Source organism: Lissotriton vulgaris, chromosome 9 (genome assembly GCF_964263255.1).
Source record: "Lissotriton vulgaris chromosome 9, aLisVul1.2, whole genome shotgun sequence".
NCBI classification, from domain to species: domain Eukaryota; kingdom Metazoa; phylum Chordata; class Amphibia; order Caudata; family Salamandridae; genus Lissotriton; species Lissotriton vulgaris.
Window position 1 is genome coordinate 167,326,929 of NC_141697.1, and position 21,209 is coordinate 167,348,137.

Genomic DNA, 21,209 nt, shown 5'->3' on the forward strand with positions numbered 1-21,209 from the left:
CAATACTATAATTTATTTATTTAAATTTATTTAAAACATTTATAGAGCGCAACTATCACCTTGCAGGTATCCTGGCGCTGAGATAGCTCTTAGGAACAGATGCCCTGGGAGACAGCAGTTGATTAATTTTTAGGGAACAGCCAGGTTTGACCAATTTCCTGAAAGGGAGAAGTTCACTTGTTTGACGGACCTCCAGAGGCAGGCTGTTCCAGAGTTTTGCTGCAGTAACCCTGAAAGATCTTCCTCCTGTCCTGACTTTTTTAAATCTTGGCACTTTAACAAGGCAGGCCGTTGTAGATCGGAGGGCTCTGGTTAGAATATACCAATCAAACATGGATTGCAGGGGGATGGGCCCAACTCCGTGTAAGGCTTTAAAAACGAGACAGAGAGATTTAAAAGCAACTCGCTGTTTCAAAGGGAGCCAATGAAGCTCGGCCATTGCCGCACTGGCTGAGGATCTCCTAGGCCAGCCCAGGGCTAGTTTGGCAGCGGCTGTTTGAACTCTTTGGAGTCTGTCCAACAGCACAGCCGGGGCCTCGAGCAACAACGCGTTGCAATAGTCAAGGCGACTAAGAATGGTGCACCTGACTATTAAGGCCCGGGCCTGCAAGGGAAGGAGTGCATGCTGGTAAAACAAGCTACTTAACATTCCTTCAAGACTAAGCCTGAAGGCTGCTCTTCATAGCAACCACTTGGATAGCTTTCTAAGGGTTGTTTGGACTGGTAAAAGGTTCCCACTTTAATTAGTGGACAGCAAATACAGGCCAACTTCTCACAATATTTTAGTAATTTGTGAAATTATATGAAGTTGCCAAATTCATCTCTTCTACTGTTAGTTTACTCTTTCATTGTTCTTCGACTCTGGCTTTCTCATGTGTCTGTCTAGGCTTCAGTTTTGTATTGTCACCTCACACATTACAGACAATCAAATGTTCTATTGAATGGCAATAAACTACCAAGCAGTGGCATCCTGTAGCAGGACACACCCTAGGGATGATAAAAATCATTTGGGCCAGCTTTAATCAACATTGTGCGCATTTAATAAAATAATGCCCAGAAAGAAATTAGAAGCTGTTTCAAGTAAAGCACAAAGGTGAAGAGAACCCATACACATATTGACAGTGCCAGCGTTAACGCTGGTTGTGCCCTGTGCAACAATCTTTCTTTATGCGCCCTTCTCCATGGATTTCCCTCACTATCACCCTCCAACTATGCCCCTCATTTCTCCATACCTCCTCTCTCACGTATTTCATTTGTGTTATATCACTACTCCTACCGATGTAGAGTTCCAGAGTGCTTTACATCACACACACATTATACAGCGACAATAAATAATACTTGTGTAAATCAATGTATAGAAACTGTTATATAAGACAAAGATAACAACAAAGTGTAGGAGTAGGATCTCATCCATTACGGTGAGCACTATATTTTCAGAGTACTTGGTTGGGAGAAGCTTAGACATAGAATTTAAAATGTAACACAGTAGTTGGGGCTGGCTTTATTAAAAATAATGTATTTCTACCCTAACAAACTAATTTAGCAACATTGGTCTCATTTCCCAGCAAAGATCTTACCTCAAAATGGCTACAGACCTGGCCGTCCCTGGACTGCCGCCTGTGGCAACGGAGCAGAGTCACTACTACATCTATTATGCATCTGTCCGGCACTACATAACCTAAGGATGCAATTTTTAAGGCCAATCCTAAGAGAAACTCAAATCTGGATTTGCAGAGCGGCCGTCATAAAATGCATCAGCGGTTCTTGAGTTCAACTGTCTTGCAACACCGTCAAATTTTTGTCCCTAACAGCACAAGAACTAGACAAGAAAGAAACAGCACAAAACCTAGGAAACAATGGAATACCAAAATAAGAACTTGGCAGTAGGGTATAAAGCAGCCGGCCTATGACTTTTTTCAGACCTGTTTCAGTACTACCCTTCTTCCACAGCCCCTTTCTATGACAAGCCCTAGGCACAAACATGATCTTATCTGTAAATGTTCCAGGATATGAAAATATAGTGACTTAAGAAACTGGAGAGAAAATTATGCATAACAGTTTGAACTTTGCTCCCTCTCCATTTTCCATTGGCATCAACATTTTAATCTCACCAGAAAGCATCGACATGTTTACATTGTTGTTATGATAATCCGCTGCTCTTTGGTTCCATTCCATACGAGGGTTACAATAACTAAAAAAGTTTTAATGTCATTTTTATCTGTAACTGTTTTGTGACATTTTCATCATGGTGGTATGTTCCACTCTTTTTATGATTTTAACAGATCAAATAAAAATATTTTTTAGTTAGTCATTAGGATGCTGAAAGTCTAGGGAAAAAAACATAACGTTCTAACCTATACTCTGTAATTTGAATGCAGCTCTTTGACAACAGTTCATAGCTCACTGTGTTATATTAGGATTACAACTTATGAATTGCAAGTAACAATCTATCTACATATATTATAACAATGTGATCTGCATGGTACACAGTCTTTGCACAAGGCATATTAATCCTCTGCACTAATTTATGAGTCAAACCTACCCCTAAAAAAACACTCTGATCTCTCTCCGCTAGGTATATCACCAGTTATAGTGACATTTTTATTGTTGCCTCAAAACACAGTGTCACCTGTGGTAGGTGCCCGGTGTGGCGGCACCAGCCGCATCTCTCCAAAAGCCAGCCCTGAATATTATGCATGGGGGTTGCCTTAATCACCGCCAATTTAAAGGGATTGTGGCACAAATGACACACCAGAAAATATTTGATTGTGAAGAATCAGCAAACCTCCACCCCACTTCCACATAAATCTTTGCTGGCACCTTGAATGGTTAATTACTTGTAGGACACACAGGGCTGATAATGCCTCAACAGACAATGGCAGTGTTTCCTTATACTGGGGTCTTGAATTCATGGTAACCTGTATACCAAAGCAAAACGTTTTAGGAGGGGGGTGATCAATGGTGTAATAAATGTCACAGATTGAATCATGTGTTGGGCCTGTCCACAGAGGAGCTAATAAATCTTTATATTTAGGGCAAATTAGTTGAAATCAGCAATTGTTAAAGAGATTTAAAAAAAAGGAAGGGTTAGAGTGAGAAATGTGCAAAATGCACTGTTTGTTTGAGGAAAAAGTTTGTGTTTTGTATGGTTGCAGAGGTAGGCTTTGACAAGACTGAACAATGTGCATAATACGATATCATAAATGTGCAGTTCAGACCGCAAATTGTATAAGTTGAGGGGAATGCCTTTGATACTTGTGGGCATAGAGTAGAATAAGGCTTGAGAATCAGAAAATGCTAAAGAGAATGAAAATTGTGATCAGATCGGGAATGAAATTGAGGATACATTACATTCAAGAAGTTAAAAAGAAAAAAATGCATTTCTAAACTAGAGTATTTAAGAGCTTGCTCAATTGTGAAGTAGAATAAATCATACAAAGATTGTATGTTTGAGCCAGGAATACAAGAGGGCCATTGAGGGTTCATGTGAAGAACACTAATCAGTCAAGTGTTTATTTACCGTATTGTTTACTATACTGCTACAAAAAAGGAAACAATTGCATTTCATTGTTCAAATCTGAACAAACTTAGACTTGGATTTGGATGACCTTGTGATGAGCCTGCCATTGCAGGCTTTTGTGCACACTTGCACCTATGGTGATTTTAAACATGTGTCCATCCTGCCATTACAGGTCTGTGTGTGCGCAATTGCACTTATGCTCAGGCTGGCCTTGCTAAGTCACGTGCCATCCTGTTGGCACCTTTCACTACCACTTGAGCACCCCTAGGGTAAGTTCTGAAGGGTGAAGCAGATGGTAAGTGAAAGGCATGGCATGTACACAGGTAGTGAAGAATACCCATGTGTTTTTTCTCTACCTATGATGTTTGCTGTTAACATAGGTTTACATTAGAGAATGGTGGAAATGACTTCAGTCTGCAACATTGAATTGCAGAGGAGCAGCCTCATAATGTTTCCTATCCTAATGCATCACAGGCAGAGACACTTATGTGGCCACCCGTAATAAATATAAAAAAGCCATCATTGCAGCCAAAACAGCATATGTTTCTAAGAGAATTTTGTAAGCCCCTTGTAAGTCGAAGGAGATCTTTAAAGTCCTCGATGAATTTACCTCTGACTCTAGGACGCTCCCAAACCAGGCTCCTACTCAGGAATCATGCAATGCTCTCCGTACGTTCTTCCTAGAAACAATTGTTATGATTAAGGATACTATTCCGGTCACCTTTCCTGGCACTGACACTGTCTGTCCCCCTCACAATGCACTCTCTTTCACACATTTCCCTCCCCTTGATCCAGAATCTTTGGCCAGACTGGCCGCTCGTGTCAAGTCTGGCTCACCTGACGACTGTTGTCCACCATCCATACCACGGGACATCTGCCTTACCTTACCTGATTGCATTCTCCCTCTGCTGAATTCTTCTCTTTCCTCTGGCACGGTGCCCAGCTCCTTCAAGGAGGCCGTTCTGGTGCCTCTACTGAAGAAGCCAGGAGCTGACCCCGCAGTTTTGGCGAACTACCGGCCTATCTCTCTTCTGACCTATTTCTCTAAAATTCTGGAAGCCCACGTCACCGCTTGCCTCTCACAGTTCATCGAGAGCTCCAACTTTCTTGAAGCCAACCAGGCTGGCTTCAGACCCGGCCACTCCACGGAGGCAGTGATCTTGGCCGTGTTGGATGTTCTGAGAGGCGGCGCCGACAGGGGTACCCCCCAGGCCCTGGTTCTCTTAGATCTGTCGGCCGCTTTCGACACGGTGGACCATAACATCCTTCTCCATCGTGTCGAGCAGGCCGGCATCCAGGGCCTGGCGTTGGCATGGGTCGAATCCTTCCTGACCGGGAGGTCTCAGACAGTTAGTCTGGGCACCTTCAGGGTACCTAAGGAACGATCACATTGCGGGGTTCCCCAGGGCTCCTCTTTATCCCCCCCTTCTTTTTAACCTGTATCTTCGACCTCTTATCTTTTCTCTGAGGCAGTGGGACGTCACCGTCTTTAACTACGCTGACGACCTGCAACTCATCTTTCCTCTCAATTCTCTTTCTGCTATCACTAATTTTAAGGCGGTTATGTCCCACACTCTCCAGTGGATGAGCCAGAATCAACTCAAACTGAACCCTGGGAAGACGGAGCTCCTTCTCCCTGGTAAGAGCTCTACCCACTGGGGCCCGCACTTCTGGCCGGTAGAGCTAGGCCCTCCCCCCACCCCTGTGGCCTCGGTGAAGAGTCTTGGGGTCATTATTGACTCCGAGCTATCCCTTAAGCCCCAGATAGGGGCGGTGGTCTCCTCCTGCATGTACCAGCTGCGCAGGATCAGGAAAGTGGCCTATCTCCTGACTCCCGAAGTTCTGATTCAAGTCATCATGGCTCTTGTCCTCTCCTGCTTGGATTTCTCGAATTCCCTCTATCACGGTCTGCCCAAGGCCCTCCTTTTTAGGCTGCAGATCATCCAGAACCAAGCGGCGAGGTTGGCCTTCGGGATCCCGAAATGGCAATCCGCTAAACCTCTTCTTACCAACTTGCATTGGCTTCCTGTCACTTCGAGAGTAGCCTTTAAGATCGGCTGCCTTGCCTTCAAATCTCTAACTGGTCCCTGCCCCGCATTCCTGAAATCCCTTATCAGTCCCTATTGTCCCTCACGCAACCTCAGGTCCTCTCACCTCCGCCTCCTGGTTGTCCCCTCTTTCAAACTCTGCAGAATCGGAGGTCGGAGATTTGCACATCTGGCCCCTAAATTCTGGAATTCTCTCCCACCCTCACTTAAATCCTCCAACTCGCTCTTTCAATTCCGTAGATCTCTGAAAACATGGCTCTTCCCACAATCTGGCTAACTCCCCCTGTCCATCCCCAGCACCAAATCAGCACCAGGAAACCCACGGTGACAGAGCGCTCTGTAAGCTCACCTTAACATAACATAACATAACATATCATTGAATTCACAATGACAAACCCTCCTGTGGTAAAGGTGGTTTTGTCATTACTAGCTGAGAAATGCCACTTCTATAAAGAGGGCGTTTATCTTCTCTAAAACTCTTTGTATGCCTTTTAGTTTGCCTACATCCCACAATAAAGGCTGGGGAAGCACATCTGTGCATTCCCCAGTGACAGCTATAAACATTGGGCATCTAACTGGAATGACAGCCCTCTTCCATGTGAGGGCCTAGCTGGATGGATTGGAGGGAGAGTTTTGACACTTGGGCACTGGAGCTAGATCATGGCCCCACTAAAGATTAAGATCTGTATTCCATGGCCTCATGGCAGACAGCACTGAAATTTAGGGGAGACATCTGTGGTTAAAAGGGAAACCCTCTGAATCAACCCCCTCCCCCACTTAAAATATACTATACAGTATAACTACTGGTGCCATACTTCAGAAGAGAAGAAATACACTTGTAGGAACGTGGGACTGGGGAGCCTGCAACTACGTGGTGCACACTGTCAAAGGAATCTGTGGTGCACAAGGAGGAGTACTGTCATTGGAAAGGACCATGCACCCTTCCTGAATAGTGGCTGACCTGGACTACCTGCTTCAGTGTAGCACCCTGAAGTGTGCTTTCCAAGGGCCTGTTGGCGTGTCCCTTCTTCTCTTGTGGAGATTTCAGGGACATCAAAGACCTCCCCAGAGGGACCCACACTGTCTACTTGTGCCTGTGTGTGTGACCAGAATTACGTGGTCCGACCAGTATTGACGTGCACTACGCGTTGCGTGTCATTGCTAGGGAGGTAAGGAATTTGCAACTCTTCGTTGTTACAGGTATCATCTGGTGAGACCCGTATCAACGTGCACTGGACATTGTGCCTCATTTCCAGGTAGTTACGGAATTTGCAACTCTTCATTGTGCGTGATCAGAAATGTCTGGTGGGACTTGGAGCAATGCGCACCGGATATTGGGCCTAATTTCCTGAGGGTACTAAGCTTACAACTCTTCATTGTATGAAACCGGCATTGTCTGGATGTACAGTACTATCTTGACACCTATTGTTAGTAATTTATAGACCATAAAATTGTTGTCTCCTTTTGATACCTTTAGTATAGTGCCTGGGGTAGGTACTGTTAGACCTGTCTGGCTTTTTGCGTAGTCCCTCCAAATTATTATTTATTTTGTCCCCTTTTTGCCCCTCATACCCTTAATAATTTTTGTGTCCACTAACTTTTTCTAGGTGTTGGTCAAGGGGATAGGTGTTCTTTTTCCCTTCATAGTTTTTCACCTCAGGCCCAGAGGCCTGTTCTGACAGGAAAAGTTGGAACCACAAAATGGTGGCTACCAACTGCCCTAACTGCCAAACCCAGAACTTGCCCATAGACTAGTATAGGGCATTCCAGAACCTTCTGGTCCCTTCTGGACCACTGAGGGTCAGCCTATATAAGGCGGAATGCTGGGCAGCCATTTTGTCGACCAGAGAGAGAGTCAGCTGGAGGACAGGCTGTAGTTGAAGGTGGGGGTAGGATAGACAGAGGGTTATCTTACTGTTTCACCACCCCTCCTCCCTTGGGCTACTTGACCTGACCCTGCTGAGGTGGATGTCTGGAGACCCTGGGTGCCTGATTAGCCCCTAGTCTAGAGATACAGGGGTGGGAGAAGGAGAAGGAGACTGTAGTGCTGCGGTGCGCAGTCCTCTGCCCAGTAGAGAGGCTTCTTATTGAGCAGTGTTCAGAAGAGGCAGGGTTAATCCTTGTGGCCCCCTCGTGCAGTGGACATCTATAACCTGCTTCTGGCTGCCGTGACTTTCCTTAGTGGCAGAACCATTCCCCCCCCCTCCCGAGCTCATCACTTACTGGCTGGGGCGGAATTCAGCTGTGGAGAGGAGCCATCCTTAGGAGGGGTGGAAGCAGAGGAAGGCTGTGCAGATTAACCCCCAATTCAGCACCTGTGGAGTAGCGCTGGATTAGCGCTGTGGTCGCTGGTGGCGTGAGGAAGCGAGGCCGTCGCTAGACGTAAGAGCAGCCCTGTGGTGGTTTCCCCGGTCCCAGAGGTTGAGGAGAGAGAAAGGAGGCGCCGACGCGAGTGCGCGATCTCCAGTGTGGAGACGCTGCTTCCTCGCGCATGCCCAAGCATTGCAGTATTTCTGGCACAGGAGGGGCCTAGGATCGAGCAGGCCCGTGTGTAAAGCGTCCTTCCTGGGAGCGGGCGCAGTGTGAAGCAGCACCAACGCGAGCGCTACCGCGCATGTCAGCGAGGGTAGTGGCCCCGCCGAACAACGCGGAGGAGCGCCGGCTGCCTCAGCAGCCCGAGTGAGTGTCCCGCCTTCTCCCTCTGCTCGCGCGCCACACGGAGGAGCTGGCCGAGCAAGGAGGGGGAAGCTGAGAGGCCCGGTAGTGGCCTGAGGGTATTGGGAAATCGGCCTACCTTCCGCTCGAGTGCCAAGCAGAGGAGCTGGCCCGAGTGGGGAGGGAGAGCAGGGGAGCGTTGAAAGGCGAGAGAGCCCTTGCCACACTCGATTCCTTGGCCAGATCGGCTGTTTTCCCCCCTTACTTCTGGCGCAGGACGATTCCAGCAACGACAATTACAAGTAAGGAGGTAGACACGTGGGGGAGTGACTTCCACAAGATTAACTGGTGTCATAGATTGAGACTCTATCCCTGGGAGTACAGCGTCCATGAGGAATCCCTGACAGGGTTTTATTGAAAACTGATTTAAGTGGTCTAACCAATTCCTCTTCAACAAGATAAGAAGGAGAACTGTAGAGTTATTCATGTCAAGGAAATTGTTTACCTGATCTAATATAAGTGCTGATCTTGCCAATTTTTAAAGTAAAGCTGAAATGAGAGATGCTGTAGAGTAAGCAGAGTACAGTAAATGCATAACTGAGCTATTGAAGTATAAGAGTTACCTGCCAGTTTTGGTTAAGAGATCTGACTAAATGAAATGTACTGTAAATGCTGGTTGTTAATATGTTTTAGAACTTAAAAGTGGAGTTAATGCTTCCATGATAAACTGAAGTGCCTAAACTGTACATTTTGAAACCAAAGAGCAGAGTATATTATTTTTATAAACCAGTACATATTTTCCTAACAAATTGGTGTAGTGTCCTTTTTAAGTGTTATTGCGTGGATTTACTGCTGGGTGGTCTGCAACCTTCACACTTGTGCCTCTGAAATGCATGTCTTGCCCTAGGCCAGGCTACCCTAGGTGACCTGACATCCCAGGTTCCAACAGATTGGTGCCTAGCGGTGGGATTCTGACTTGGTTGCAGCTACTCGATAGTAATTCAACGCAATACACTGACCTACACCAGGAGTTTTCTCCTTGCGGCCCTCCTAATTTGAATTTTGATTTTCCAAATTTGTTTCTGGTGGTGGGTGGAGGTTAGCCCCAGGTCACTTTTTGGTTTTCTCCTGTGTGCTTATTTTATTCCATAGTGAAAGATGGAATTAAATATGGAAGAGCTAGAATCCTACACCGGGACCCAACTCAAGGAATGGTGTCAGCATTAAAAAAGGTGCCAGGAAAGGCGAGTTGCTGACAAGCATAAGGGCATGGGTAGAGGCTCATTCCGGGGAGGAACCGGACCCAGAAGGGAGTGACAGGGACACTGTCCTTGAGACTGCAATGTTGTACCAAGCTGGAGGGGGGAATCTGCTGACAGGTCCCAGGACACCTTCGAGGGTGGGCAGCAGCGTCTCAGAGAGGGGTTTGACTGACGCCGAGTTAGAAGATAGGAGGGAGGAGAGGAGAATGAGGTTGGAATTAGCTAGAATGGATATGGAAAGGGAGGACAAGAGGTTAGCCCATGAGCGAACCATTAAAGAGATGGACCTACAAGCTTTAACCCTAAGGTCTTCCAATTCAGATAATGGTGGCAGCGAAACTAAGGTGAATACCAGGGAACCCAGACCCTATCTACCCAAGGATGTCATCGCCAGTTACACTACAGGCGATGACATTGCCAAATGGTTGGCCGCCTACGAAGTTTCTTTAAGGGCTCACGGGATCCTAGAAACTCACTGTGGGGGTGGGCTGTATAAATACATGCCACCTGCTGGCAGAGACACCTTGTTGGCTCTGGAGCAGGAGGAGCAAACTCACTACCCTACAATGAAGGTGGCACTGGTGAAGAAGTTTGGACTTACCCCTGAAAGATACAGACAGAAATTCAGGGGAAGTCACAAACTGAGTACCCAGAATTGGGTAGATTTCTTGGATTACGCCAAGAAAGCTTTGGAGGGTTGGGTCAAGGGCAGCGAGGTGAAGGATTATGAGGGGCTGTACAATCTATTTTTGAAAGAACACCTCCTCGAGAAATGTTTTCCCGAGCTGCGCCAACACCTGGTAGACAGCAAGCTGACCAATCCCCGGAAGCTTGCAGAGGAGGCGGATACCTGGGCAAGTACCCGGGTGTCCTTAAAGGGGACTGGAGGGGATTCTCAAAAAGCCGGACAGGGCGCCCCCCAGAAGAAGGAGGGGGGAGATAAAAAGAAGGAGTTCCCCAAAGGTCCCCAAAATATTTTCCAAGGAAAGGGAGCAGGTTTCACCCCTAAGGCAAACCCGCCCAGAAACCCTAATCTTGGCCAAAGCCAGCAGCCAAGGGTTCTCCACTGTTTTGAATGTGGTGGTGTTGGACATTATAAGGGAGATGTCAGATGCCCAAAGAGACCACCCCCTCCCACCGGAGGAAAGTCACCGGGAGTAGCTAGTGTAGCGCTCGGGGAGGAGTTGCCCTTAGATAAGGGGGGTGAGTGGGCGGGTGTCACCTTAGTGTCCCTGGGAGAGCGGGAGATGGTTCCAAAGATCCAGGTGCCCCAAATACTACAAAGTATGGGCAATGGGTCACCATCAATGGCCAGAGAGGGGAGGCTCTGAGAGATACAGGAGCCAGTATGACTATGGTGAGAAGTCAACTGGTGTCTCCAGAGCAGGTGGTTCCTAATGTACTCCACCCCGCCGCGATGGCTGACGGCAGAATGGGCCACTATCCAGTAGCTGAGGTTCCCTTTGAGTGGGAGGGGGTTGCAGGTTCACTTCGAGTTGCCGTAAGCCCTGCCGTGCCAGTCGATTGTCTGTTGGGGAATGACATGGAACACAACACTTGGAGAGAGGTGGAATACCGGACGCATTCTGCGATGCTGGGTACACCTGACTGGGCCTGTGTGAGCACACGGTCTGTGACTGCCCGGAGAGGGAGTTCGCCTGGGTTGGAGCCTGGAACAATGGCCCAACCAGCTGCTAAAAAGGGACAGACCCGGAGACAGGGAGAGCCTGCTCCGGCTTCCACACCCCATGTGACAGATCGGCCACCTGCGGTGGTGGACCAGGAGTCCGTGGAGGGGGATGTAGACTCTCTGGAGGATTTACCCATCCCTGCTGAGTGGCATGTGGAGGGAGGTCCTACCAGAGAGGAATTCTGTAAGGGGCAGAGGGAGTGCCCCACCCTTGAGGGACTGAGGCGACAGGCTGAAGCCCAAGCAGCAGGTGATGTTACGGGACACTACCACATTTACTGGGAGGATGGACTCCTCTACAGTGAACCCAAGGTAGCCTTGCCTGGTTCATCAAGGGCCTTGGTAGTCCCGCAACAATACAGAGCCTTTCTTTTGGAATTGGCTCATGCTGTACCCCTGGCAGGACACTTAGGCCAGGACAAGACCTTTGCACGGCTTGTCCTCCACTTTTACTGGCCTCAGATGAAAGTGGCGTCCAACACTTACTGTCGGACATGTGTAACCTGCCAGGCCAGTGGGAAAACAGGGGTGAACCTGAAGGCTCCCCTGGAACCACTTCCAATCGTTAGCACACCCTTTGAGAGGGTGGGCATCGACATTGTAGGGCCTTTAGATCCACCAACCACAGCTGGTCACAGGTTCATCCTGGTCCTGGTGGATCATGCCACACGGTACCCAGAGGCAATTCCTCTGAGGACAGTCACTGCACCTGTGGTGGCTAGAGCCCTAATGGGGATCTTTACCCAAGTGGGATTTCCCAAGTAAGTTGTGTCCGACAGGGGGACCAACTTCATGTCAGCTTACATGCGGGCAATGTGGAAGGAGTGTGGAGTGACCTACCGGTTCACCACTCCTTATCACCCCCAGTCAAATGGACTGGTTGAGAGGTTTAATAAGACCTTGCAGGGCATGATCAGAAGTCTGCCCGAAAGCCTGGGGAGGAAATGGGACGTCCTCCTACCCTGTTTGCTCTTTTCCTACAGTGAAGTGCCACAGAAGGGAGTGGGCTTCAGCCCCTTTGAACTTCTGTATGGGCACCCTGTACGCGGTCCTCTCAGCCTGGTGAAGGAAGGTTGGGAGAAGTCTCCCAGGAAACCCCCCCAGGATGTGGTGAGCTACATGCTGGCCTTCAGGAGCCAAATGGCGAAGTTGTGGAAGCAGGCTTCTGACAACTTGGAGGCCAGCCAGGCAGTCATGAAAGAGTGGTATGACCACAATGCTCACCAGGTGGAATTGGAGCCTGGCCAGAAAGTGTGGGTGATGGAGCCTGGAGAGCTTAGTGCCCTCCAGGATCGCTGGACAGGCCCCTTTGAAGTGTTGGAGAAGAAGGGTAAGGCCACATACCTGGTGGACCTTAAGACCCCTCGACAGCCCCTACGGGTGCTGCATGCCAACCGACTCAAACCCCACCATGAGAGGCCCGAGGTCATGTTGTTGATGGTGACTGACGGGGAAGAGGAAGCGGAAAGCGAACCTCTCCCAGATCTATTCTCGTCTCAAGAGAAGGATGGGTCAGTGGAGGGAGTGATTCTCTCTCCCACTCTAACTCCTGAGCAACGGGAGGACTGCCGCCAGATCCTGGAGCAGTACTCTGCGTTGTTCTCCCTTGTCCCGGGAAGGACTCACCTGTGTACCCATGATGTGGACACAGGGGACAGCCCACCAGTGAAGTCGAAGACCTACCGGCTGTCCGACAAGGTGAAGGCTAGCATCCATGGAGAGGTTGCCAAGATGCTAGAGCTGGGAGTTATTGAACCTTCTAACAGCCCTTGGTCCAGTCCGGTGGTGCTCGTGCCAAAAGCCGCGCCACCAGGCACCACACCTGAACTGAGATTCTGTGTGGATTACCGAGGACTGAACTCAGTGACAAAGACTGATGCTCATCCGATCCCTAGGGCGGATGAATTAATTGACCGGCTAGGAGCTGCCCAATATCTGAGTACCTTTGACCTCACTTCGGGGTACTGGCAGATCTCCTTGACAGATGGAGCAAAGGAAAGGTCAGCCTTCTCCACGCCTGAGGGACACTTCCAGTTCTGTGTGATGCCCTTTGGGCTCAAGAACGCCCCTGCCACATTTCAGCGGCTGGTGAACCAGGTCCTCTCTGGAATGGAGAGTTTCTCTGCTGCTTACTTGGATGACATTGCTGTCTTCAGTAGCAGTTGGGAGGACCATTTGTAGCATTTGCAAGCAGTTCTCCAGGCCCTGAAACAAGCTGGATTGACAATCAAGGCCAGCAAATGCCAGATTGGGCAGGGGTCGGTTGTGTACCTTGGACACTTGGTGGGTAGGGGGACTGTGCAGCCCCTGCAGGCGAAGATTGAGGCAATCATGGCCTGGGAACCCCCCAAGACACAGACTGAGGTCCGAGCCTTCCTGGGCCTCACAGGTTACTACCGTCGCTTTGTGAAGGGGTATGGCACTATTGTAGCGCCCCTCACAGAGCTCACCTCAAAGAAACAACCTCGACGGGTAGTTTGGACGGGAGCTTGTCAGCAAGCTTTTGAGAAATTGAAGCAGGCGATGTGTGCGGCACCGGTCCTGAAGGCCCCAGACTTCTCCAAGGAGTTCATTGTCCAAACAGATGCATCAGAACATGGCATTGGGGCAGTGTTATCGCAACTAAATGAAGAGGGCCTGGATCAGCCTGTAGTCTTCTTATCCAGGAGACTGCTTCCCCGGGAACAGAAGTGGAGTGCAATTGAGAGGGAAGCTTTTGCGGTGGTGTGGGCACTGAAGAAGCTGCGGCCATACCTCTTTGGCTCGCACTTCCTGGTTCAGACTGACCACCGACCCCTTCGTTGGCTGATGCAAATGAAGGGGGAAAATCCCAAGCTGTTGAGGTGGTCCATCTCCCTACAGGGAATGGACTTCCGGGTGGAACATCGGCCTGGAGTGGACCACGCCAATGCAGACGGTCTCTCCAGGTATTTCCGCCTTAGTGATGAGGACTCCCAAGGGGTTGGGTAGTTCTCCCCACTTTCAGCTGGGGGGACGCGTGTTAGACCTGTCTGGCTTTTTGCGTAGTCCCTCCAAATTATTATTTATTTTGTCCCCTTTTTGCCCCTCATACCCTTAATAATTTTTGTGTCCACTAACTTTTTCTAGGTGTTGGTCAAGGGGATAGGTGTTCTTTTTCCCTTCATAGTTTTTCACCTCAGGCCCAGAGGCCTGTTCTGACAGGTAAAGTTGGAACCACAAAATGGTGGCTACCAACTGCCCTAACTGCCAAACCCAGAACTTGCCCATAGACTAGTATAGGGCATTCCAGAACCTTCTGGTCCCTTCTGGACCACTGAGGGTCAGCCTATATAAGGCGGAATGCTGGGCAGCCATTTTGTCGACCAGAGAGAGAGTCAGCTGGAGGACAGGCTGTAGTTGAAGGTGGGGGTAGGATAGACAGAGGGTTATCTTACTGTTTCACCACCCCTCCTCCCTTGGGCTACTTGACCTGACCCTGCTGAGGTGGATGTCTGGAGACCCTGGGCGCCTGATTAGCCCCTAGTCTAGAGATACAGGGGTGGGAGAAGGAGAAGGAGACTGTAGTGCTGCGGTGCGCAGTCCTCTGCCCAGTAGAGAGGCTTCTTATTGAGCAGTGTTCAGAAGAGGCAGGGTTAATCCTTGTGGCCCCCTCGTGCAGTGGACATCTATAACCTGCTTCTGGCTGCCGTGACTTTCCTTAGTGGCAGAACCATTCCCCCCCCCCCCTCCCGAGCTCATCACTTACTGGCTGGGGCGGAATTCAGCTGTGGAGAGGAGCCATCCTTAGGAGGGGCGGAAGCAGAGGAAGGCTGTGCATATTAACCCCCAATTCAGCACCTGTGGAGCAGCGCTGGATTAGCGCTGTGGTCGCTGGTGGCGTGAGGAAGCGAGGCCGTCGCTAGACGTAAGAGCAGCCCTGTGGTGGTGAGGAGAGAGAAAGGAGGCGCCGACGCGAGTGCGCGATCTCCAGTGTGGAGACGCTGCTTCCTCGCGCATGCCCAAGCATTGCAGTATTCCTGGCACAGGAGGGGCCTAGGATCGAGCAGGCCCGTGTGTAAAGCGTCCTTCCTGGGAGCAGGCGCAGTGTGAAGCAGCACCAACGTGAGCGCTACCGCGCATGTCAGCGAGGGTAGTGGCCCCGCCGAACAACGCGGAGGAGCGCCGGCTGCCTCAGCAGATCGAGTGAGTGTCCCGCCTTCTCCCTCTGCTCGCGCGCCACACGGAGGAGCTGGCCGAGCAAGGAGGGGGAAGCTGAGAGGCCCGGGAGTGGCTTGAGGGTATTGGGAAATCAGCCTACCTTCCGCTCGAGCGCCAAGCAGAGGAGCTGGCGTTGAAAGGCAAGAGAGCCCTTGCCACACTCGATTCCTTGGCCAGATCGGCTGTTTTCCCCCCTTACTTCTGGCGCAGGACGATTCCAGCAACGACAATTACAAGTAAGGAGGTAGACACGTGGGGGAGTGACTTCCACAAGATTAACTGGTGTCATAGATTGAGACTCTATCCCTGGGAGTACAGCGTCCATGAGGAATCCCTGACAGGGTTTTATTAAAAACTGATTTAAGTGGTCTAACCAATTCCTCTTCAACAAGATAAGAAGGAGAACTGTAGAGTTATTCATGTAAAGGAAATTGTTTACCTGATCTAATATAAGTGCTGATCTTGCCAATTTTTAAAGTAAAGCTGAAATGAGAGATGCTGTAGAGTAAGCAGAGTACAGTAAATGCATAACTGAGCTATTGAAGTATAAGAGTTACCTGCCAGTTTTGGTTAAGAGATCTGACTAAATGAAATGTACTGTAAATGCTGGTTGTTAATATGTTTTAGAACTTAAAAGTGGAGTTAATGCTTCCATGATAAACTGAAGTGCCTAAACTGTACATTTTGAAACCAAAGAGCAGAGTATATTATTTTTATAAACCAGTACATATTTTCCTAACAAATTGGTGTAGTGTCCTTTTTAAGTGTTATTGCGTGGATTTACTGCTGGGTGGTCTGCAACCTTCACACTTGTGCCTCTGAAATGCATGTCTTGCCCTAGGCCAGGCTACCCTAGGTGACCTGACATCCCAGGTTCCAACAGGTACTATATCACATTTGATGTGAAAGAGTCTTATAAGGAAGCCCTGGTCGTTCAACATAGCTGTTTATTGATATCTTGTTTGTCAGTTTTACGCAAGTTGCATGCTTGTGTGAAGAAGTTATTCAAATCAGGTACAGTAAAAATTCGAGAAATATATATAATTATCAAATTTTGAATCGCATGAAAGTCAGGTATTTCATGTATTTTGGTAATAATTAAAAGATTAACCATTCCTAATCTTCATACCTATTAAAACCCATACCTTCAACCAATGGCCCAGCAAAGAACTAGCATAAAACTTTTGATAATACCGACTGTAAACCACACGCCTTTTACTTACATACACTATTTATTCTCAGACAAAATGTTTATTTTGCCATATTTTATTTGGCATAAACATTGCACAAATTCACTACATACACAATGCAAATGTCGATCTACATCTCAAAAACTAAACCCCCATCTTCAGTAAAGCAGAATGACATTAAATGTAGATTCAACTCAACAAAGTACCCACTATGCTCACATTCATTATCCCAAACAAAACCTCAAGAAATGAAATTTAATAAACCCCACTATTAATCCAATTTCAATTAAGTACCAGTACCCTATAACAAGGTGTTTAACACATGCATATACCACTTGTTGTGAGCAGGTGGTAAGAATGTGCTTGATAGCTAGTGGTGGGTGCGAGCAGGCAGAGGGTTGGCAATGGAAGGGGAGGATGCTACCTGCAGCAGGGGCCATTGCATGCTCATCCTTCCCATTTTTAGATGGGTGAGTGGTAGTCAAGATCCAAGGATCAAGGACGAGGCTGCACGGCAGCTCTCTCTCAATGTAGTTTTATTGGTCAACTTTCCTTACCTCATAGTAGGGGCCTACAAGTTTAAAGAATAATTGAAGGGGCAGTATTTAGCAGATTATGCTGGATGTGACACTGTGTTAAGAAAGGTTAACACACTGAGGAACAGTGTTTATCACCTGCTATGAGCACCTGTAATAAAGATGTAAACATTGTTACATGCCAAATATCTGATCTGGTACAGTCACTCCTGAGAAATCAGTGTGCATGTAGACCGTGCCTTTCTTTGTAAAAAAAGAACCTAAAGATTCAGGCAGAGAGCTGTACAAACAACACAGACTACATGCTACAATTGCCCATTCAAAACTTCACAAAATCTCTGTGACTAAGCTACTTATTGGTGACTAATGGCTAGGTCCTATAACAAAATCCACCTCTAGTCAAACACTGAAGCAGTAGAGAAACAATCAGGACTGATGAAAATGTAACTGTGTTCGGCATTCCAGGAGACCAGCCAATTACAGGAGGGGGTCTGAGAACTTTTACAGCCTCAGATTTCAAGGAGGACTCCTACTTCCCAAAATGTATCCATGCCAACACAACCAAGTAAATTCCATTTCTAACAATAAGCATACCATGTTGAAAGGTTCATAATACTACAAGGTTTTCTAAATGTGCAACTTAAAAACTGTTCAAAGATGTGCAGAGACATTTGAAAATCCAACTACAAAAGTTACAACAAAATTAATTAATTTAACTTAACATAAATATATACTGAAAATAAATGTTACATATGTGTTAAATTGTACTCTTGTCACTGTCTGAGGTGGACCAACATTAAGCAATCAATTCAGGAACCTGCGTTGAATAGTTGTAAGGAAGTTTGTTGTTAGGTACGGTCAGAAACAAATTTTGTAGAATTAAATTGATTGTCAAGAACAACTTTTTAAATTCATCAAATCTTGTAAGCATCTGATTTACGCTGTACAATATTTACACTTTGCAGAATGGCCGGTATCCATTGACATAAATGCCACAGCTTCTTAATTTCTATGACTACATTAAAGAAATACTAAACCAAGCTTGAACCACATATGTCTAGTAAAAACAGCCATTTGGTTAACACATGTTTTTAAATAATGCCACTTACCACTGTACTTGATGATACGAGTAGCCGAGTCTCCCTCCCCGAATCGTGTAATTGGAGTTAGGCGAACTTCATAGGGTTCAGGTTTTATAAGCTCAGTTAGATTGTTTGTGATTAATTCTCCCTTTGGAACATTCCCAATTCCTGGAATTTCCTGTTCCCACCATCTCTGGTGACCAGCCTGTAATGAAGCAAATTATGTCTTTTTAAATTACCTTTTGAATAACACATATTGAACATAATGCTCTTAGAGATGAACAACTTTCTGCCAATACTTTATGCTAATCAAAAGATAAAGAGGGAGCTACCCTTTTGACAGGAAAAGGTTTGGGTCAACAAACTCCTTTTCCTGAGTTTGGCAAATGATTAGTGATGCTGGATTCCCATGGGGGCCGTTTGCATCAGTGAGAGGGATTTAAATATTGCGTAGGTTACCAAATTTACAACTTAATCTGTATCAGACCACAAGATAGCATGAAAACATTGCATACACAAAAATTTAAAGTTTCATTCATTTATTCAAATAATTTAAAAATAATACCACATTATTTCATAAAAACAATCTTGTGCACATTCGACTTTGCTGTTAGTCAGCTTTAAAAAACTCCAATTTAAAAAAAAAATGCTGTTTAAGCATTGTTACACAAGTCTACATATACATTATATTTATTATACAAAAGGAACAAACTCTTGACGCGGCGTTTCGGTGCCTCAAATAATCTTACACCTTCTTCAGGACTTGTTTATTTAAATCATATCTATAAAAAACATATCACAATGCATTTCATTAGGTCCAATATTTAATCTAACAATTGCACATTGATTCATTAGCATATTATCAAGGGGGTTTATCTCCGCTTTTTTGGCTTTAAAAGCCAAGAAAGCGGAGATAAAATTATCTCTCTATTACCTAGCTGTCGCTAACACCAGTTAGCGACAGCTAGTAGGAGATAGCGACCATCTTGGGCCCCACTTTGCATGTCAGTGATATTTATCACTAATGACATGCAAAGTGGGCGTGCCAAGATGTTAGCGACTGGAAACAGTCGCTAACATCGCTATCTCCTATTACCAACTTTTGAAGATATTCGTGCTAAGCGCGAATATCTCCAAAAGCTAACACCTGCCCTGAGCAGTTCTTAGCCATGTTATCCAATGGGAGGTGGATAACATGGCTAAGAGCATTAGCTCGGTAATGCATGAATATCGCTGACTTTTCAGTGATATTCACGCATTGCGGCCAATTTTTATCGCATTTGCGATAAACCTTGGTAATACCAAGGTTTATCTGCCATAAAAATCGCCGCAGCTCAGCGGTAAATTTTTGTCTCTAACCAAGCAATAGCGATAATTATCGCTATTGCTTGGTAATATGCCCCTGAAAGTTTAAATATGGCTAAGCTGCTCTGAGCCAAAGTCTTCTTAAGGGAAACATGGAATGATAAGAAACTGTGGATTTAATGCAATGAACTTTATCTTTTCTGAAGCATGTTTCCACCACTAGTCAAAGAAAACATATCATAAATAGATGTTGAGGAGATATAAGGAAAACCAAGCCCATCAAGTTTGTCTTTTCCCCAGACTGCTTTAAAACCATGACCCATGGGTAAAACCCATGGTCCGACTTTGAGTTTGACAGTATTGGATAATCTGCAGATTTCTGCATGCGATTCTAAGACCATAGAAGAAATCACAGATGGAATTTCCTTCCTCACAAAAATCCTAAAGAAGATGTAATTTCATTAATGGGTTATATTCCAATTTTTGAATTTGCTTAAACAAAGGATTTTCCAATGCAATTCAACTCAAGATTAGGCAGCAATTCTTCATTTTTACCATTCCATATTCCTATTCTCCAATTACTTTTCTGTGTTTATCTCTGGAATTTTTAAATGTTGTCACTATTTTTTCTCCAACAACACATACATTTGCTTTTTGAAGAACTCTTATCAGGCCTCAATTCTATAGAAATATAATCCTTCATTTGCAAATCACCCAACTACCTGAATGTCTTTCAACCACTACTGTTTGTATAACACTGTGGGTTTGAATATCTGTATTATATTTAGCTTTTCCAAGCTATCTCATTTTCAAAGTGTAGAGTTTACATGTTTGGCCCACCCGAGGCCCCATTGGACTGGTGTGTTGCAACTTTTGCCTCTGAAATATACCATGCAGAAATGGAAACCTTTGAATAAAGACAACTTGAGTTACCTGGTAAGAGAATGAAAAATCATGGTCTCTACTTCCACTATATTTTCCCATGAATGATGATATGCAAAGGGCAAAGGGGTAAAATAGAGAAAGCTCGCTGATGAGAGGACACAAAACAAAATATAAATAAATATATATGCGTACTCCACATAAACCTGAAGGGTATAAAAAGAAAACTAGATATATTATGAACTTATTATTTCCATTGACAATTCCATCCATGGATGAACAATTATGATAGACATCATAGGATTTTTCACAACCTGAAAGTATTTAGCAGAGATTTGTGTAACAGTCCAATTGTACTATAATGGTCAAGGTCTAAGGATGAAAAAGACTTTAGATGATGCTCGTATAATTATAAATCAAAATATCCTTTTTAGGATCTTCTTTTACTCGGATATTAGTACAATGAATATCCCCACATTTCTGTTATCAAACAGTTGGGCGCACACAGTGAACTGTGTACTGCATATACACAATATCATCAAGGGAATACCTGAGATCCCCATTTGTCAGGTTGTGCAAACACGCCCCACTGGGAAGATATCCTTGGAATTATACATTTGTTTTGATGTGAAGAGCTGACAGGAGCTGTCTCCCATTCCTTGAGACCTGCCACTCATGTGTGGCAGTCTAATGAGGGAATTACCTAATGATGTTCTGAGCACTGAAAAGGATGAACATAGGGCTGCTACCACCAGTTATGAGCTCATTAACAACCTACCATTAACCTTCAACCATGCTATCACATATCAAATTAGGTGGTGAACCAGGAAATGATATTTATTTGGTAGGCTGGTACGCGG

At 46.3% G+C, this 21,209-nt stretch overlaps 1 protein-coding gene across 4 annotated transcripts in view; it reads right to left on the minus strand.

Moving 5' to 3' along the window:
• Positions 1–21,209, minus strand: part of MDGA2 (MAM domain containing glycosylphosphatidylinositol anchor 2) — a 1,595,858-nt gene that overhangs the window by 182,338 nt on the left and 1,392,311 nt on the right. For all 4 annotated transcript variants that reach the window (XM_086937278.1, XM_086937277.1, XM_086937275.1 and 1 more), the window contains exon 11: positions 18,190–18,367. In XM_086937278.1, coding sequence (XP_086793404.1) covers positions 18,190–18,367 — 178 coding nt within the window. The remainder of the gene's footprint in view (positions 1–18,189; positions 18,368–21,209) is intronic.